Consider the following 20,680-nt stretch of genomic DNA (forward strand, 5'->3'; position numbering starts at 1 on the left):
TTCTCTGTTTGCAGTTAAGAGAAGCATAAAAGCTGCCAGTTAAACTATGTAGTCAGTAAAAAAAAAAAATTAAACCTATTTTGAAAAGACTTCTTTCCCTAGAGTCAACCAACACTTGCAGCTTTTTTCTAGATATTCTTAGTAAATGATTTTTAACAAGAAGAATCGTGCTATGGTATTAATGTAGCAGTCATGCTTCCTAAATCACACTTGCAGTTGAGAGTAAGCTCATTGCTTAGAGTAAACGGAAGTATTTTTTTAGTCTAGTTTCTTAAAGAAATAAGACTGTGAACAGTCCATGTAAAATAGGCTAAAACATCTAGGGTAAATAAGACCATTCCAGCTCAGGTTTAAAAAGTTGCCAAAGGTTCACAAATACAGATTCCTGCAAAGTGTTCTGAAATTTACAAATTGTTTAGATGAAAGTAGCCTCTTTGGGCTGCTTATTCACTGTAAGGAGTAGGTTTTTTTTTTTCCCTGCACTGGAGAACCTGTGCTGGGAAAGATACAGGAAATAGGACATCATTATTTTCACTGCCTAGAACTATTCTTGAACTGGGATTCTTTCTAAGCCAAAAAGCCTCTTCAGATACTTGTTTTCTGGTTACTTGCTAGAGAAACAGTAGGCTTCTGGTTGAATACTTTGGTGCCAGAGTTTGCACCCCAGTTTGTACAGCCAAGATTTTACGGTCTCTGTGACTGGTGTTTTAGGCCAATAGCTCAAAGAAATTGAGATGTCTAGTTGGAACTCCACATAGTCGATTGGCAAGCAAGCTAGATTAGCAGCTTTGTTGAAAAGGCTTCTCTCTCAGACCTAAATTCTTCAATTTCTGTTCCTGGGAAGCAGTACAAAAGCTTGTGATGTTTCTTAGATGCTGACTGACCATCCTTTCCTGACTTCCTTGGGAATTTCTGTCTCTGCATGCAAGTTCCTGAAGTTCAAATGAGGTTATGTTTTTGTCTTGAGCGCTGTTTTCCCACAAGCTGTTTTTTGCTGGGGTTTTATTGTGTGTTTTATCCTGTTCATGGACTCATACCTCTGTGATGAGAAATCTTGTATATTTAACATTGTCACACCAATTAAACTGTAAACCACTTATTTCTAGAATGGACTTAGAATGAATGCTTAGCCCTGAGTCTTTGCTTTTGTTAATTGCTTCATAGTGTTCTATAAATGCTGCAGACTCAATTTCAAGATAATTCTGATATAAAAAGACTTCCAACTTTTAATTACCACTCACTGGTATTGCAGTCCTAACTTACAAAGAAACTCCAAAACCAAGCTATTTCCAGATGAGCTGCTGCTCAGAATGTTTCCATGGCTTTCTTTTCTTTTTTACCCTTTCCCCCTATAATTTCTCAGTAGATTAAAATCCATTATTCAGTTGAAGTTCCTTCCAACAGACATTTTGTCCATACTGTTTTACTTATTTATGTATATAAATGATACATAAAAAGATGTTTTTTTCAGTGAAATTGATCAAGATGCTTTAAGCAGGAAAAAAATCATAATTTTGTAAACCCAGCAGTATCAATACCTAGCATGGCAAGGCTAGTATTTATAGAAGAACAGGGTGAGGGAATTGCCACCCTTTTGTATAATCACAGTAAAACTTATGCTGGACTGAGACTTGTGGATATCATCCACATTAGTTGCCTGTGCAAAGCACTTGGTTGGAATTTACATCAGGTAGCTGTGAAACTTGTCTGACTGAGTCTTGAAAATCTCCAAGGATGGATGTTCTCTGTACAGTACCCTCCCCTTGATTGACCATTTCCCCCCCATTTGACATTATCTGTAAATTCACTGGGGGTGTGTTTTGATCCACAGGCCAGGCTGAGAGTCAAAACATTGAGCAGTTTTGATCCTAGTAGCAACCCATTTGTAATATTTGTAATATAAGAGACATAATTGTTGAAAGAAATGCGGCAGAATTATCAAGGGAATAAACAGAACTTGAGGAAATAATAGTGGCTGTAAAATAGCCACTGGGTAGGTGGGTGGTAGTTTTTTTCCTCTCTGGCATTTTTTTCATGGTTTTAAGCAGAAATCAAATTTTTTTTAAGCTGAAGTCTACACAACTTTGAGCTGGACAAACATGTATTTGTAGGCATTAAGTTTGTGTTTTCACAGTAGTTACTAAGTAATGACATTTTGAAGACATTTTGTCTTCAGTTAAAATAGAAGGTTTTATTTTGTTTGCAAACAAAGTGCAAACATCTTAGGATGCCAGAACAACATAGATTGTATAGAGTATATGTTTCCCAGCTTCCTTCAGGAGCAACAGTACAGATTCAAGAGCATCATAGAATTGCTGCTGAGCACCTAGAAAGCAGCTTGAGTGCTGGATGCAGTTCACATCTCCAAAGTTACCTTTAAACTTTTTTGGTTATGATTTTGTGTGATTCCCTTTTCCTTATCTCCTTCAAAGATTAATCCAGGAGGGAATCTAATAGTTCTGTTTCAGAGGAAAGTGTTCACAATGGGCCTCTCTGAGGACTGTCTTCTTCCTATTTGAACAAGCATGGGACTTATGCATCAAAATGTCAGGTATCCTCTGTTCAGAAATATGTGACAGCAAAGCCTGATGTAGACAGTCAAAGGAATCCTATGAATTAATTACCTTCTACTATGCAGAGAGGTATGGATAGAATTCTCTCTCAGTGCATAGATAACCATCCTTACAAATCTGTCTTACAGGTCCACTGAAGAAATGTTTAGTATGGCTGATGAAAGCTGCAGCTCCAATCCTGCAATGGTTCGGAGGAAAAAAATTGCAATCAGCATAATCTTTTCTCTGCCTGAAAAAGAAGAAGCACAGAGAAACTTCCAGGATTTCTTTTTCTCTCACTTTCCTCTTTTTGAGTCTCACATGAACAAGCTGAAATATGCAATAGAAAAGGTACAGAATACTAATTTGGCATAATGTGGAAAAATAAATGTCAATCAGAATGAAGTATTCTAGAATCTGATAGATGAAGAGTGGGAGAAGGTGTGTGGTTTCAAGCTTGCCTCCCTCCTTACACATGCAGTCTTGAGCTTGAGCCCAGTGTAGGAACTCAGCATTTGCTGAAAGAGGTGCAGTTTCTTTTCTAGACAGAATTAGAATGTAGAGTTTCATGCTATGGGTGGTTTTTCTTTCTCTCTTGCCATATTTCACTATGAGGTTTTCTTGACTCCCTAGAGACTGTGGAAATGATGGTACTCTATCCTTTCATGCAGTCTCTAAAAGAGAGACACAAAATATTTGTTGCTGTCTTCTTACTCTCAGAAATGTTCTCTTCTCTCCACTTGTCCAGTATTAGGGATTGGTCTCGTATGAGGTGGAGGGAGGTTGGCAACTATTGCTGTCCTGAGTGGCTGTATAAGACTGGGGCTAGATCTTAGTTATTTTGACATGTTAATGAAGCTTAAAAAGATGAAGAATGTGAATTCTTTAAGCAGCTGTTTTGTGTCTTTAACTCTTAATCAAGGCCATGATCTCATGTAGAAAAATAGCAGAATCCAGCCAGAGAGTGCAGGTTTATATCAGCCGTGTCATGGATGCCCTGGGAGAATTCAGGTGAGTTGATGGAATTCTGAATTACAAGGAGAGCACTTTTCCATGCCCCTTGAAAGATATATTTCTCACTTTCAGTTATAAGCAACTGAATGCAAGGTCTTTTATTTTAGACAGTCTTGAAGTTAGCGTGAATTAATTTGTTGCATTGGGTGTTGGGTAAATGTTTTCAGAAAACTTTAGCAAAACCAGCTCAGTCATTTTCCAAATGAGAATGAAAGTAGTTCTGTTGCACTCACGTGTTCCTGGGACTGTCAGTTAAAGTCTAAACATCTCATCAAGAGCTGCCTTCTGCTGATGCCTGTACAGTTGGGTGGATTGATGTACTCAGGCAGATGAATTGTCTACTCCTAGCCATAGATGCTGAACAATATCACTGGCAAGAAAGTTGTCGTCAAAAGCTCTTTTTCATACTTAAGAAAGGAAGGAATGGTCAAAGGCTAAGAAAGTCATTAATGGAATGGAGTTCCTGTAATATCTGGAATGTGCAATTGAATCCCTGCAATGAATAGAATGAGTTCTTTTTCCCCTCAAATGTATTTCTGAATGGTTTCTCTGAATAAAATACACACAGGAATGCAAAAAAGGGAAGCCAAATATGAATTCATATGAAGACACTAGGTTACTGATATTATGAATTAAACAGACTAGTGTTCTGGACACTGGTAATTACTGGAAGAGTTAAAAACTCTGAGTTTCTCAGATCTTACGAAAAAACAAATAAAAATCTGGACAACAGAAGAAGAAAGGGGCTACTTGTATTTATTTGCAAAATTGAAATGTGCATGTTAACACTTACTTTTTGGGAATTTTCTTTGAGCAGAGTTACCATCTGGAACCTATATTCTGTTCCAAGGATTGCAGAGCCTGTGTGGCTTAACATGATGTCCAGCACCCTGGAAAAGAATCAGCTATGCCAGCGTTTTCTTAAAGAATTTACGTTTCTGATAGAACAGATCAACAAAAATCAGTAAGCTTCCCCCACTCCTTTTTCCTTAAGAAAAAGCTTGTGTGCTTCCTAGTTCCTGTGAATATGTTAAAGCACTTAATGGGATATTCTTATGCTGGTGTTACTTTGGACATCTTTTTTTCCTAGGTTCTTCGCTGCTTTGTTGACTGCAGTGCTGACATATCACCTGGCTTGGGTCCCAACAGTGATGCCAGTTGACCATCCTCCCATCAAGGCCTTCTCTGAGAAGCGCACATCCCAGTCTGTGAACATGCTGGCAAAATCCCACCCGTATAACCCTCTCTGGGCACAGCTGGGTCAGTATGATTTGGAAAGCTCCAGATTTTTCTGACAAGCACCTTTGTGCATCCACTCCTTCTAGATAAGAGCTACTTGTGATCCAGGTCACATTTGCTGCTAACAATAGGTGTCTTTTGCCTGGTTAATCAAAACATTTGGAGGCCTCTTTGCATATCCTGCTTTTTATTCTTGTTCCTTGTTGTCATTTTCTGTTACACTGTCTGGTTAAGTTGTTACTGAAGTATTAAGACAGTGCAAGTGCTGCAAACGGTCTGAGCGTTCAGGAAAAGAGCAAGACAGACTGGATTGAGAGGAGTTATCTGGGCCTTGGAGCCCTTTGTAGTTGAAATTGGCTGCCTCCTTTTGTCTCTGTCTCACATAGCTGGGATAGACAGCAGGGCAATAGATTAGCAGTCTGGCAATTCACAGTACCTCCATTCACTTACTGTTATGTGAATGGGCTTGGACCAAGATTTTTTTCTATGCCCTGTGCTTCAGGCTGGTCTCTGACAAATATTTTATAGCTTATAAATTATCTTGATACAAGGGACTGGATAACTGATGTCAAATGAGTAGGTGAATGAAAGCTGAGAAAATAATTCTGTCAGTGGTCAATATTTGAAAATTCCTCCTCTTCTTGGCAGCAGATGCAAATCTGATACCAGATCACCCTTCACTTCAGCTGATACACTATGTTGCCATGTAAATAACGCAGGTGCACTCTAAGGCAATGATGGGACTTACTCGGTGATACTGGTGGTATTTCTTGCTAATTCTCTCCGTTAACCTTATTATTGTCAGTCACCTCTATGAAACTAAGAATTCGTGCTCTGGCCATGTAGTTATAGTGAATTGTTTCCTAGTTTAAGATGTCTTTTAAACATTGTGCAGAGGTTAGACTGAAGGGGAAATTAGAAGTATGCTTGTGGTGTTGAGGACAGAGCCAGGCCTGGAGTTATAAAAACCAGCTGGACTGGAGGCGTAAGCTCGGTAGTAGCTCTTGTGGTCGCTCCCAGGAGTCACCACTGGTGACTAGTCAAGAGTCTGTTTCTCTTTTTGTCTTGCCAAGTCCTCAATGCCTGAACTCAAAATGCTCTCTGGCTTTGTTTCATTCTTATAAAGCCCAAAAAGCTGTTGCAAAAACTGATTGTGAAGGTGAGATGTTGCCCTCTGCTGGTCTTGTTTAGGAAAAAGGAGGAAAAACAAAAAATCTAGTCTTAGTGCTTAAAAATCGAAATGACAAAGGATATTAATGTACTTGCCTTTCCACCTTCAGACCTCTATGTTCATTACATATTACATATCAGTTGTAATTATGTACTGATACAATTTTAAGTCCCTCTGTCAGGAAGACATACTCTCGTAAACATCAGCATCAATGTAAGGGTATTAACAAGTATTAGTATGTTTTGAAGGTCACAATTTTGACTTTTTGTGCTGTCTTTTTAGTATTTATATAAAAGCCAATTGTGCAAATGAACACGAAGCCTGAATCTGATTTCCAGAGCAACTGTGCTCGACTCAAAAGTAAAACAATATATTCCAATTTCATTTTGAAATTGTTTGTGACCTACCAGCCTTTGAGATTGAATGTTCTGAAGCCCACGTTTGGTTTCTGAGGAATGAATTTGCTGGCTTGTTAGGCTCTGGGGTTGTTGTAAGGGTTTTCCTAACTGAGGGAAGAGGACACCACTGATACCACCACCCAGCAGCCTCTCCGGTGTATCACTGCCATAATGGGAAATGGCAGATTCTAGCAGGGGAGACAGTAAGAGAGCTGTGGAATTACTGTCTCATTGATCCTTTTTTTTTAGGAATGGAGTTGGGAGCCTTATTTCTTTTATGTTCTGTACGGTGAGGAGGAGGCTGGACATGAATGTGCTCTTTGGGTTCTTTTTGTGTGTCTTAGTGTTGAAACCAGAGGCCCCCTTGCCCTTGGAAGAAATCTTTCTGAAGCTCTGTTTATAACTCTTAATATAGTGTTGCTTCTTGATGTCTAGTACAAAATCCTGGTGTCAGGCTCTGTCCAGAACAGAATTTGAGCAGCCCAGAGGAAGATTGAGCACCTAAAAGCAGTCTGGTAGATTAGCAGGTAGCTGATCAAGCTTCAAGGCAGAGAAGCCTGCTTTCCACACTTAAGGTGGCTGAAGAAAATTGAACTTTTGCTGCCTGTCTCCCATGTGCTGGTGAGAACAGTCATCAAATTGGTTAAGCAAAGGCAATTTAGTGGATGTTCTCTAATGGGTGTCAGGTGAAGACAACTAGGTTAACTCAACATAGGAATAGACACTTTTTTGAGTTAGCCAATCTTTGTCCAATAGGGCATGTAAACACTCCCTTACTGGCTATGTTTACTTCTCCCAGAACTTTGGAGTAGAAGCCTGTTAGCTGATAGATGGTTACATGCAGCTGGTGACAAGCCATTCTCCCAAAGAAATATGTTAAAAGTTGGATGTGTACGGCCTGAGTTCTGTTAAAAAAGCAGTTCTTCAGGATAAATGATTTGGCGAATACGTGGTTCTTGGGGGGACTCAGATGATGTGCTAGTGCCTACCTTTCACATTACAGTTGTATTTTGCTTTTCTACTTCTCCGTTGCCTCTTGCCAAAGTTAAATGCTCATGTGAGTGAGGTTGGCTCCCATATGCATAGCACATGCCTTGCTCAATAAGGTAGTTACATACCTCTTTTTTCTGAACCTCATTTATTAAGCTAATCTTTATTCCTCTTCCAATATCTTAGTCCTGAAAAATGTAATTAAGATTTTCTCTGTGTAAAAATGCAGAGAAATATGTTTAACAGAAAAGTCACTGCACTAAAACGGAATAACTTTGATGTGAAAGAAAATTGGTAGAAAAATAGAAAATAGTACAGCTGGCTTCAGAGTTTTGCTGAATCTACATTCTTCTTCACCCCCTCTTGTGTCAATTTTCAAGTGATAATATCTTGTAAGCATTGTGTAAATAAAAAATTTAGTGGCTCTGAACAGAACGACAATGAGTAATAGCACCTAATTCCTCACAAAAACACCAAAACACTTGTCCTAGGTTGCAATATTGATGTAGTTAAGTATTCTATTACCACCAGCTGTGGGCCATTAGCTGCTATCACCCACTCCTGATGACAGACAATGGGCCATCCGTTAGCTGCTATCAGCTGCTAACGACCCACCCCGCATGACAGGCAATGGGCCATCAGGGACCCACCGTGTGACTCATGGACTTGTCTCATCCCATTGTGAGATGCTCTGCCGAGGAGGGAGGAGCCAGGTGTTCCCACCTGGATATAACCTGGCCTTGGAACTGCCTGAGCTAGCCCTGTCTACTGGGTTCCCAGAGGACGAGAGCTACACTGGATCTTCAGCTGGAGACTAGACCTTCCCAGGATCACCGCTTCAACTGGACTACTTCAGTTGGACTGCTACTACCACCCTAACAGGGTGTTAGGTTGTATCTGACTTTGTCAGTGCTTTTCCTTGTATTATTTCACTTATTTTTTTTTAATTTCAATCTTGACTTGTGATCTCCCACTGGTTTGTTTTCAAACCAACACATATTTTGGCGCCCAACGTGGGGCACAACCTGGGGAAACTCAAAAATCCTATCACCATGATGCTCGGCTTATCTATATGGGTACTGTATCTCGCTCTCTATATTTTTCCTCAAATGGGATACTATCTGCCCGTCGTATTGCTCCTGTTGCGACCAGGGAATGGCATGAGAATTGCCCTATTGGTTTATTATGCCTATGGCATGGTTACCTGTGAGGCGATGAACACCATTCGTTATATATACTCGACTTTGTCTGCCTGGCCTAACCTGAGCTGCTTCGTCTGGGACCTGCTCAGCAATCGCACCCACCCTCTGGGGCTAGGAGGAGAGAACGGTTTCTTCCAGCCTTTCAGGTCAGGCACAGCCATTTTTGACAATATTGAGTTCTCTCTGGATGCTAGGGATGGCATAATCTTTTTGTTAGTTCTGTTTTCTTTGACCAGCACCGTTTACCTCATGCTGAAGAACAGAACAATACTTCGTCTTCTTGAGGAGGAGAAACTAAGCAAGTCAGCAGGCAAGAGGAAAAGAACCAAAGGAGCAGTCAATGTCTCACCACAGACCATTGCCGAATCAGAACAGCCAAAGCCAGTAGCGGTTGCCCCCGTCCAGAAAAAGAAATCCAAGAGCAAGTCAGTCCGCACAGCGACTGATGAGGATGCGGCAGGACCATCTCACCAAGCAGAAGAGACAGAGCCAGAGATCATCACTCGCTCTCTATCCCGGGGGGAGCTGCGTGACCTACGGAGGGAATTCACCCGGCAGGCGAATGAGTCCATCTTGACCTGGCTGCTCCGTATCTGGGACGCTGCAGCTAATGACACTATTCTGGATGGAAGTGAGGCCAGACAACTGGGATCCCTGTCTCAGGATGTGGTCATTGACCAGGGGATTGGGAAAACCCAAGAAACTCTCAGCCTCTGGCGGCGATTGCTGCTGAGTGTACGGGACAGATACCTGTGCAAAGAAGACCTCCAGATGCACCAAAGGAAATGGAACACAATAGAACAAGGTATCCGATGCCTGAGGGAATTGGCCGTGCTAGAGATCATTTTCTCAGACAACGAGAGATTCCCCAAGAGCCCAGATAATGTCCGGTGCACTTCACAAATGTGGCTAAGATTCGCGCGGCTCGGACCAGAGATATACTCTCGTTACCTGGCAACATTGCAGTGGAGGGAAGGCGAAGACCAGGTGGGCGTGTTAGCAAACAAACTGAGAATTTATGAGGACACTGTCACTGCCCCACTACGCACCCAGGTCTCATCGGTAGAAACAAACCTGGCCGAGCAAGTCCGGAGATTGATTGAAGAGAGCCATCAGAAACTAAGGAAAGAGCTCACAGAAAGATTTTTCCCATGCCACACCAAAACCAACCCGAGTCTCTGCCATCAGGAGCAGGCGTTCCCCAGCCAGGGAAAGAAGACAAACCCCGCGACGTGACCTCTGGTTTTTCCTGCAGGAGCATGGGGAAGACATGAGAAAGTGGGATAGGAAACCCACCTCCTCCTTAGCAGCCCGGGTACGTGAATTGAAAAAGGAAACATCCACTTCAGGAGGCTCATCTAAGTACAACACTGCCCCAGTCTCTTGTGGACAGAACCCCCGACAGAATGGAAAAGATAATATGACTGATCCTCTTGAAGGGACCTCAGGAACACATTTACAGGAGAAGAACATCGTGCACCAAAAACAGGATTAGAAGAGCCCTGCCTCTAGCCAGGTAGAGGAAAGGGATAATCGAATCTATTGGACTGTGTGGATCCGATGGCCTGGCACGTCTGACCCACAAAGATACACGGCTTTGGTTGACACCGGCGCTCAATGCACCCTGATGCCATCCAGGTATGTGGGGACCGAATCCATTTCCATTTCTGGGGTGACAGGAGGATCCCAGCAGCTGACTGTACTGGAAGCTGAAGTGAGTTTAACTGGGAACGAGTGGCAGAAACACCCCATTGTGACTGGTCCAGACGCCCCATGCATCCTCGGCATAGATTATCTCAGGAGTGGATATTTCAAAGACCCAAAGGGACATCGCTGGGCTTTTGGGATAGCAGCTGTAGAGACGGAAGACATAAGACAACTGAATACCCTGCCTGGTCTCTCAGATAACCCGTCTGCTGTAGGACTACTGAGAATTGAAGAACAGCGGGTACCAATTGCTACAGCAACAGTGCATCGCCGGCAATACCGCACTGACCGAGACTCTGTGGCCCCCATCCATAAGATGATTCGGGATCTGGAGAGCCAAGGGGTGGTCAGCAAGGCTCACTCACCCTTTAACAGCCCTATATGGCCAGTGCGTAAGTCCAGTGAAGAATGGAGACTGACGGTGGATTACCGTGGCCTGAATGAAGTCACACCACCACTGAGTGCTGCTGTACCAGACATGTTGGAACTTCAGTATGAGCTGAAATCCAAGGCAGCAAAGTGGTATGCGACCATTGATATTGCCAATGCCTTTTTCTCCATTCCTCTGGCAGCAGAGTGCAAGCCTCAGTTTGCTTTCACCTGGAGAGGTGTGCAGTACACGTGGAACCGACTGCCCCAGGGGTGGAAGCACAGTCCCACCATCTGCCATGGACTGATCCAGGCTGCACTGGAAAAGGGTGAGGCTCCAGAACATCTGCAGTATATTAATGACATCATTGTGTGGGGAGACACAGCAACAGAAGTATTTGGGAAAGGAGAGAAAATCATCAGAATTCTCCTAGAAGCCGGTTTCGCAATCAAGAAGAGTAAAGTCAAGGGACCTGCCCGAGAGATCCAGTTCCTGGGAGTAAAGTGGCAAGACGGACGGCGTCAGATTCCTTCTGAAGTCATCAACAAGATCATCGCGATGTCTCCACCAACCAACAAGAAAGAGACGCAAGCTTTCCTAGGCGCCATAGGCTTTTGGAGAATGCATATCCCTGAGTACAGCCAGATCGTGAGTCCTCTCTACCTCATAACCCGCAAAAAGAACGATTTCCGCTGGGGCCCTAAACAGCAGCAAGCCTTCACCCAGATCAAACAGGAGATCGCTCATGCGGTAGCCCTTGGCCCAGTCAGGACAGGACCAGAGGTAAAGAATGTGCTTTACTCTGCAGCCGGGAGCCATGGTCTGTCCTGGAGCCTTTGGCAGAAGGTGCCTGGCGAGACCCGAGGTCGACCACTGGGATTCTGGAGTCGAGGTTACAGAGGGTCTGAAGTCAACTACACTCCCACCGAGAAAGAAATCTTGGCAGCTTACGAAGGAGTCCAAGCCGCCTCAGAGGTGATTGGCACAGAAACACAACTTCTCCTTGCACCCTGACTGCCAGTGCTGGGGTGGATGTTCAAGGGAAGGGTTCCCTCTACCCACCATGCCACTGATGCCACGTGGAGCAAATGGATTGCCCTCATCACACAGCGTGCCCGTATTGGAAACCCAAATCGCCCTGGGATTCTGGAAATTATAACAAACTGGCCTGAAGGTGAGACTTTTAAATTATCTTCAGAAGATGCAGAAGAGCAAGTAGCACGTGCTGAAGAAGCACCCCCGTATAACGAGCTGCCGGAGAGTGAAAGACGCTATGCCCTCTTCACCGATGGTTCCTGCCGAATTGTAGGCGCAGATCGGAAATGGAAAGCTGCAGTATGGAGCCCCACACGACAAGCTGTACAGGCTACCGAGGGACAAGGTGGATCGAGTCAGGTCGCAGAGCTTAAAGCCATCCAACTGGCTTTGGATATTGCCGAACGAGAGAAATGGCCAAGGCTCTATCTCTACACCGACTCCTGGATGGTAGCCAACGCGCTATGGGGATGGTTAGATCGCTGGAGAAAGGCTAACTGGCAGCGCAGAGGAAAACCCATCTGGACCGCTGAGATTTGGCAGGACATCGCCGCCCGGGCAGAAAAGCTGACCGTGAAAGTTCGACACGTGGATGCACATGTACCTAAGAGTCGAGCTAATGAAGAGCATCGTAACAATGAGCAGGTGGACCGAGCTGCCAAGGTGGAAGTGTCACAGGTAGATCTGGACTGGCAGCACAAAGGAGAATTATTTCTAGCTCGTTGGGCCCATGATGCCTCTGGTCATCAAGGGAGAGATGCGACATACAGGTGGGCTCGTGACCGAGGGGTGGACTTGACCATGGACAACATCTCACAAGTCATCCACAGCTGTGAGACTTGCGCTGCAATCAAACAGGCCAAGCGGGTGAAGCCTCTTTGGTATGGTGGACGATGGTCAAAGTACAGGTATGGGGAAGTATGGCAAGTTGACTACATCACACTTCCCCAAACCCGCCAAGGAAAGCGCTACGTGTTGACCATGGTGGAAGCAACCCCGGGATGGTTAGAGACCTACCCTGTGCCTCATGCTACTGCCCGGAACACCATCTTGGGTCTGGAAAAGCAAGTCCTGTGGAGACATGGTACCCCTGAGAGAATCGAGTCTGACAATGGAACCCATTTCAAGAATAGCCTCATAAGCACCTGGGCTAGAGAACATGGAATTGAATGAATATACCATATCCCCTATCATGCACCAGCTGCCGGGAAAGTTGAACGGTGCAACGGACTACTTAAGACCACTTTGAAGGCACTTGGCGGGGGAACCTTCAAAAATTAGGAACTGAACTTAGCAAAGGCCACCTGGATGGTTAACACAAGGGGTTCTATCAATCGAGCTGGTCCTGCCGAGTCCGAACCTTTGCACACAGTGGATGGAGATAAAGTCCCTGTGGTACACGTAAGAGGTTTCTTAGGAAAGACTGTTTGGATTAGCCCCACCTCAGGGAAAGGCAAACCCATCCGTGGAGTGGTTTTTGCCCAAAGACCTGGTTATACTTGGTGGGTGATAAAGGCAGATGGGGAAACCCGTTGTGTACCACAAGGAGACCTTATCTTGAGTGAGAACTCTGTAGATGGTAATAGAATAAGGGGTGGATAATGTCCTAGGTTGCAATATTGATGTAGTTAAGTATTCTATTACCACCAGCTGTGGGCCATTAGCTGCTATCACCCACTCCTGATGACAGACAATGGGCCATCCGTTAGCTGCTATCAGCTGCTAACGACCCACCCCGCATGACAGGCAATGGGCCATCAGAGACCCACCGTGTGACTCATAGACTTGTCTCATCCCATTGTGAGATGCTCTGCCGAGGAGAGAAGAGCCAGGTGTTCCCACCTGGATATAACCTAGCCTTGGAACTGCCTGAGCTAGCCCTGTCTACTGGGTTCCCAGAGGACGAGAGCTACACTAGATCTTCAGCTGGAGACTAGACCTTCACAGGATCACCGCTTCAACTAGACTACTTCAGTTGGACTGCTACTACCACCCTAACAGGGTGTTAGGTTGTATCTGACTTTGTCAGTGCTTTTCCTTGTATTATTTCACTTATTTTTTTTTAATTTCAATCTTAACTTGTGATCTCCCACTGGTTTGTTTTCAAACCAACACAACACTTCTGGACAAAAACCAGGTGTAAGAATCATTAGGGGGCTTCCTTTGTTACTCTTTGTTAAAACTTTTATGAATTTACTGTGAAAGAAATTAACTGTTTGATTTTTGTCCATAGTAAATGCTGTTTCAAAATGTCTTGACTTTGAACAGTACAGCACAACATAAACCTGTGAAATTTTTGCTTTCCTGTGCAGGTGATCTCTATGGTGCCATAGGCTCTCCAGTTAGATTGACTCGAACTGTTATTGTTGGAAAACGCAAGGAGCTGGTGCAGCGCTTGCTCTATGTTCTAACTTACTTCATTCGGTGCTCTGAGCTGCAGGAGAATCAGCTGACGTGGAGTGAGAAGGCTGGGGAAGGAGAGCAGGTGCTAAATGGAAGCAAGATCACAACTGCACTAGAAAAGGGAGAGGTAGAGGAGTCTGATTATGTGGTTGTCACTGTTAAAAATGAACCTGCTCTTGTGCCTCCAATCCTACCTCCAAAGAATGATGGAAGTAAGAGCAGCACTACTGCTGACTGGGTGCATGAACCAGAAAGCACTCAGGCTGTCCCAGGCTCTTTAAAAGAAAAGAGGGAAGCAACAGGAAAGGCCAGTCAGAGCTCTGAAACATCTGTTGACTGTCTAACTAGCAGTTTCTGTAAAGGAGGAGCTGATGGTAGGAAAAGAACTGTCTCTGATACAGGAATTGTATCCTACACCTCTGAAGAGCCATCTAAATCAGAAGATGTAATGGATGTAAAGAAGAACAAGAACCAGAATGAGAGAAAAGTGGAAAAGCAGTTTTCAAGTAGGTCATCTGCCCTACCTTGTCCTGAAAGATCTGGCCATAGGAGTTCACACTTAGAAAAGGTCACTTTTCAGATTGGAAGTTCAGCATCACCAGAATCAGACTTAGAAACTCATAGAAGAGAAATGGAACAAAATCTGAAGGCATTAATTAAAAATCCAGAGGTGATACATTGTGCCTCAAGTTCCACAAATTTGACTGTGGATGCTTCTCAGAATCAAGAAGACAGTTGTGAAGCTGCCTTCATACCCATCAGTAAACATAATGTTTGTTATGCACAAATCCCACCATGTGAGGAGAAGAAAAGTATACTTAACCAACATATGGAAAGTAAAGGAACTGAAGTGAATTTAATGAACTCAGTATCTAGTGAACTGCTTTTGCCCACAGGTAACATAGAAACTGTAAAATTGCCAAACATGAAAGAAAGTAGAACTTTATGCTCTGGCAATCTGGAGAACTATTCTTCTGACTGCGTAGAAGCAGATTCTGCTGTCAAACAGGATTCCCCTAAAGTAGGTGCTAAAGATGTCCCCTATGGGGATTCTGGAAGGAAAACCCCCTTCAGAGTTGAAGGGGACATTCCAAGGAATGAGAGTTCAGACAGTGCTCTTGGAGCTAGTGATGAGGAGGGTGATTGTTGTATCCCTGATGAAGTGCATCATGACAATGTCAGCAAACGACTTGAAGAATTTGCAGAAGTGGAACTTCCCTTACCGAGGTAAAGTAGTCTGATCAGTCTAGAAATAAATGGAGTCAATATTGTAGTTACTTTGGAGTTTTTTAGAGTTTCAAGTCTGAAATCCTCTGGGATCTTGACTAAGTTCCTTGCAAATGTATCGGTAACAGACAGTGATGTGGTTAAATCTTGTAAACAGATTTGGCAGAAACAAAACAGAGACAGGGCAAGTTTAGGGTAGTCAAGTTTTATGACAAAGGTACGCTTGAAATGCCTAACAAAAGATGATCAAACTTTTTATGTAAATTGAAACATTTAATGTAGACATGTAGATAGAACATCTGAGAACAAGCAAAACTTTGCCTAAAAATGTAACTGTTTAGATTTTATATAATTTAAGTCAAATACAGATTTGGAATAAACATGGGCATCCCATTTGAAAATTTTTGAGTATTACCTGTGCACGTGGAGTTTGATGATGCTTAAGGTCAGTTTCTAGACTTACCTTAAGCATGAGAATTGCAGAAAACTCAAATTTAACAAAATTGTAATCTGTAGAACAGGAAGCTCATACAGCCCATAAATTCTAGTGCATATAAATTTGCTTATTTACAGATTTGAAGAAATCAATCCATTGTTAAATTTCAGCTTTTAAAATTCTTGTTTCAAAGAGCACAAGTAGGTGTTTACTGGTGTGAACATTTATGTGTACTTGGAGTACAACTGTTGATTAATATTTGTAGTAGGAGCAGGCGTGACTTGGCATTCATGTAAAATATGGATGCTGTTTGTCAAGCAAGAATCTTACCTGCTTTGTATTTCTGTATTTCAGGTCAAATACCATCAGCAGTCAATGTGTGAAAAACTTTGGAAGATCACTTCTGGGTGGTTACTGTCACACATACATACCTGATCTAGTGCTGCATGGAATAAATAATGATGAAAAGCTCAAGCAGTGTCTGCTACCAGATCTACTTCATGCAATGCATGTGAGTTAAAGTACTGAGTTAGAGTAGGAGTTGTGATATTACTGAAATCTACAGAAGCAGTTTACTTCAGTAGGTTACTTTTTTTTACTTTCCTGTTTTGAACAGCCCCACCTGCCCTGTCTTCCTTCTTGAAAGATGTAAGCCCTTAATTCATTATATGCAAAGCCTGTTTGTGCAAGAATCATGTGCTTGCCTTTATTGCTTTAAAGGCTTCTCTTCAAAGATAAACACAAGGAAGATTGTTTGCAGCTTCAGGTTACAAACAAAGGAGAAAACCCTTGAGCTGCTTCTCTTTGCTGTCACAATAGCAGACAACATTATCTCTAGTTCAGAAAAATTATATGCAAGTTGAAACATCTTATTGTGCCACTTAGTGGCATGTGTTGCAAGGGAGGTAAAGTCTTGTTGAGGCCTGTATGATATTAGACTGTAGCAGAAATGGCTGACTGCAGAAGGTAATTGTCTGTAGGTAAGAACTGTGCTGCATTCTTTATCGTAAGTACTCTGAAATTATAAAATTTATAACTAACCTTTCACTGGAATAATGTTGTGACCTCGGTGTGCAATTTAAAATGTTTATCCAATAATTGTCAGCAGCTTCTTTCTATAGCAATTAAGAATCATCCTGCTGGCATGACTGCATGTACTATCCAGAATAGTGATGTGTGTGTGTGTGTGTGTGTGTGTGTGTGTGTGTGTGTGTGTAACTTCTTGAAGCGACATCAGATTGGTCTGATATGATGCTGTCTCTTCTTTGGTGGATGACAAGCTGACCATAAGCCTGCAGTGGTCTTGCAGCCAGGAGAGCCAATGCTGTCCTGGGGTGCATTAGGAGGAGCATTCGTCCTGGTCAAGGAAGGTGAACCTGTACTTCCACTCAGCCCTAGTGAGGCCACATCTGGGGTGCTATGTCCAGTCCTGGGCTCCATAAGTCAAGAAGGATGAGGAGCTATTGGAGAGAGTCTAGTGGAGAGTCCCAAAGATAATTAGGGATCTGGAACATCTCTCTTCTCAGAGGAGACTAGCCTAAGAGGGAATCTCATTAATGCATATAAATATCTTAAAGGCAGGTGTCAACAGAGTGGTGCTTGGCAACAGGACAAGGAGCAATGGCCATAAACTAAAACACAAGAAGTACTACCTCAGCTTCTGAGGAAGAACTTCTTTATGTTGAGGGTGGCAGAGCACTGGAACAGGCTGCCCAGGGAGGTAATGGAGTCTCCCTCTCTGGAGACATTCAAAACCCACTTGGACTTGTTCCTCTGTCACCTGCTCTAGGGGACACTGCCTTGGCAAGGGCTTGGACTAGAGGATCTCCAGAGGTCCCCTCCAACCCAAACAATTGTTATATCTTGCTTGATTGTGCGTAGTAAAATCCCTGACATATCTCTGAAACACTGAATGTACTTTCACCATCTCTGGATCAGTGTAATTATTATGCCCTTCATTTTGAAAGAAACTTATCTCTTCAGGGTAGGTGGAATACGTGGAAAAAAATAAAATGGAGTAGTGACTTTGAGCCACTAATTAAAATTAAAGGACCCGATCAAATTGGCAGTTAAGACTTGGCTGATCCAGTGTTCCTGAATGTAAATCTTGTCACTGAAGTTGGTATTCCTTGTCATTTTTTGAGATGCCTTTGATTCCCTATTGGACAAGAACATTCATTGAATCACTTTGTTATTCGCTACCTCAGTGTGAATAAAGGTAGAAAGTATCACATAATTGCATGTTCTTTCTGTTGCAGCATCCAGTGCTAGATGAGCCCATAGCAGAAGCTGTCTGCATTATTGCAGACACAGATAAATGGAACGTACAAGTAGCTACAAGCCAGAGGAAGATGATGGACAGCATGAAGCTAGGCAAGGATGTTCTGGTCTCAAGTCAAGTATCCAGTCTATTGCAGTCTATTTTACAGCTTTACAAACTCAATGTCCCAGCTGACTTCGTAAGTATTTCTTTATTGAAGGCTGAAGCTAATGAAAATTGTTTAGCTCAGATGGCAAGCACAGAGTTCTATACACTGTGTTGCAATACCAGTGAACTAATGCCTGAAATAATGCAGAGCTGTTACAACATATTGAAAAGAATCCATGCTACAGTAATGGATACTGGTTTGGCAGTAATTTACATTAAATAGATCAGATTAAAGTTAACAACTCCAAAATACATGAGTCAAAACTCAAGTTGTTTAGGCAATTTTAGCATGGTCCTCATGTGTTTATGTTTAGGACTCTTAAGTTTGTTGTTTGGTGGGGGCTTTTTTGTATAAGTTCCACAGTTCTCTACTCTAAGTTGTTGAAGTGTCTGTCTTCCAAATCCTGGTTCTGGCATACAACTTTCTATTCTCGGGGCCTCTATTCAACCCCATGCAGTGGGTGCCTCTTTACTCTCCTCTACAACTAACTGTGCCTCTGTTTGTTTATTTGACCCTTCTGTTTCACACATATTTTAGCAAGTGCTGTCTTGGGTAGCTTTGCTGATGGCTCCATCAGATCAATGGGATGAGATGCCTGGGAAGGAGTGGATTGCAGCTGGGGATGTTACTTTGTCTTGTTGCATACTCCCTATCCCACAGAACCCTTTCCTGTCCTCATTTGTAGTGGAGTTCATCCACTACAAATCAGTAGATCTGGTTTTGCTGATCAAATCAGAGAGCAAATCAGTAATGCTGGTTTTGCTGATTACAGCAAAATTACCCACAAGTCTGACTGCAGTAACTGTAATACAGTTTTTAGCACATGATTGCAGGTGAGGGGAGATGGAGTGTTTTTTTTCAGTAGTCACCCCTTTCCTAATTAACAGAATTGATTTGTCCTTCAGCAGATAGCTGTGAGAAACTTTGTAGGGATCCTGTGTAATGACTGCACCAGCAGATGGAAGAGAAAGATAGAGCTAAACACTAACAGCTGTAAATAGTGTTGGTTGGCACTGTGTTGGATTAAATTGGTGTTATTGATTTCTCTAAGTTCTTCAAGTCAAGTGCTAGGCAAAATAATGTGGGTGCATTTTTGAGTGTTTTCTCTGGATTCTTCTGGGCAACAAAAAATACACAACTGTGCTTGAGATTGTATCCTAACACTAGCAAAGTCACACCTTAAATTCTGGCACTTTTAACTTGAATAGTTGATTTTGCAACCGAAACGTTCTTTCCAGTGTTACCTTAGGATTTGTGCATGCAGTTTCTATATGATTTGTGTGGTTTTTTATTTCCTTTTTCTTACAAAATGGTTCTGTGACAGTGCTAGTAGTTTGTAAATTTTTTCATAATCCATATTGGAGAGAAACTATGATCCTTCTGTCAGTGGATTTTGCAACTCTGCTAAAACAACACCAGTGCATGGAAATTAAGTGTTCCTAAACACTAGGAGAAGTGTGGCTTTTTAGTAGTAGTAGTATTTCTATTGATTTAAATTTGGATAAAATGTATGTACTGCTGTACTAATATGAGTCAGAGATGACCACAATGCAGTATGTTTGAAATTTCCTTTAGGAGTGCACATCTCTTTACATGCAGTTACTGTTGAGGTGAATAAGTATTTTTGTGCTTTTGTGGTACCAACAAAATACAAAACCCAACTTGAGACCAGATGAAAGGCAACTGGTGATATCTTTGTTGTGGCACTTCAGACTGGTAATTGTGCTGCAGAGGGCTTTGCAGTATGTCCTGTAAGAAGAAAGTGCTGATTGCAACTGCTGCATTTCAGCAATATGTTAAAAGTTTTACCTGCACCTTTAAACTCATATTAAGCTACTCTTCTGTTTTTAGAAGTTACTTGACTTTTTTCCATTTGGTCAATGAGAAAAACTGCAGAGGAAGCTAATACAAAAAAAAAAAAAAGAAAAAAAAAAGAAAAAAACCTGTGGCACTGAACAAAATGGGTTCATGTACCTGGCTTGTGGGGAGGAAATGTCTTCTGATTCTTTGCTGGTATTCAGAAGAAATTGATAATATGATGTAAACAATCCTTCCTGTAGAATAATGTGTAATTCTTCCTTACTTGGTCCCTCATACCTTTTAAAAAAACACCCATAATCCTTAACACAAATACTGGAATTGAAACACAGTGAACTGCTACTTTGTGAATCAACTTCATGTCTCCCTGAACCACTGAGGAAGCGCTCATAGGGTTTTTGCATAAGGGTTACCTGTAATGGAAAAGATAAGAGTGCTTTTATCTTTTGTCCAGAATCAGAAGTGTTACAATTATAATGACTTGAGTGAAAATTTGCTTGAAGCAAATTGATCAAACTATGACCAAAAAGTTTCTGCCTTTCCTCCACTGGTGGCAGTGATTTTACTCTTCTACCATGTAGCACATTTTTTAAAATGCCTCTTTATCTTTCATGATTAAGACTCAATATTAGCTCATTGGAAAAAAATACTTAAACATCTTCATCTTGCTCCAGATGATCAGAAAAATA

General features: G+C 42.4%; 1 protein-coding gene across 7 annotated transcripts in view; it reads left to right on the forward strand.

Annotated features, from left to right (window-relative positions):
* Window positions 1–20,680, forward strand: part of FNIP2 (folliculin interacting protein 2) — an 83,494-nt gene that overhangs the window by 29,940 nt on the left and 32,874 nt on the right. For all 7 annotated transcript variants that reach the window (XR_014851695.1, XR_014851696.1, XM_085058599.1 and 4 more), the window contains 7 exons: window positions 2,702–2,903; window positions 3,475–3,563; window positions 4,384–4,530; window positions 4,657–4,826; window positions 13,991–15,308; window positions 16,099–16,255; window positions 18,003–18,203. Coding sequence is in view for 5 of the 7 variants with exons in the window: in XM_085058599.1 (XP_084914725.1) it covers window positions 2,702–2,903; window positions 3,475–3,563; window positions 4,384–4,530; window positions 4,657–4,826; window positions 13,991–15,308; window positions 16,099–16,255; window positions 18,003–18,203 (2,284 nt within the window). In the remaining 2 variants the exon portion in view is untranslated. The remainder of the gene's footprint in view (window positions 1–2,701; window positions 2,904–3,474; window positions 3,564–4,383; window positions 4,531–4,656; window positions 4,827–13,990; window positions 15,309–16,098; window positions 16,256–18,002; window positions 18,204–20,680) is intronic.

This window comes from Lichenostomus cassidix, chromosome 4 (assembly GCF_008360975.1).
Source record: "Lichenostomus cassidix isolate B80296 chromosome 4, HeHo_3.0, whole genome shotgun sequence".
NCBI classification, from domain to species: domain Eukaryota; kingdom Metazoa; phylum Chordata; class Aves; order Passeriformes; family Meliphagidae; genus Lichenostomus; species Lichenostomus cassidix.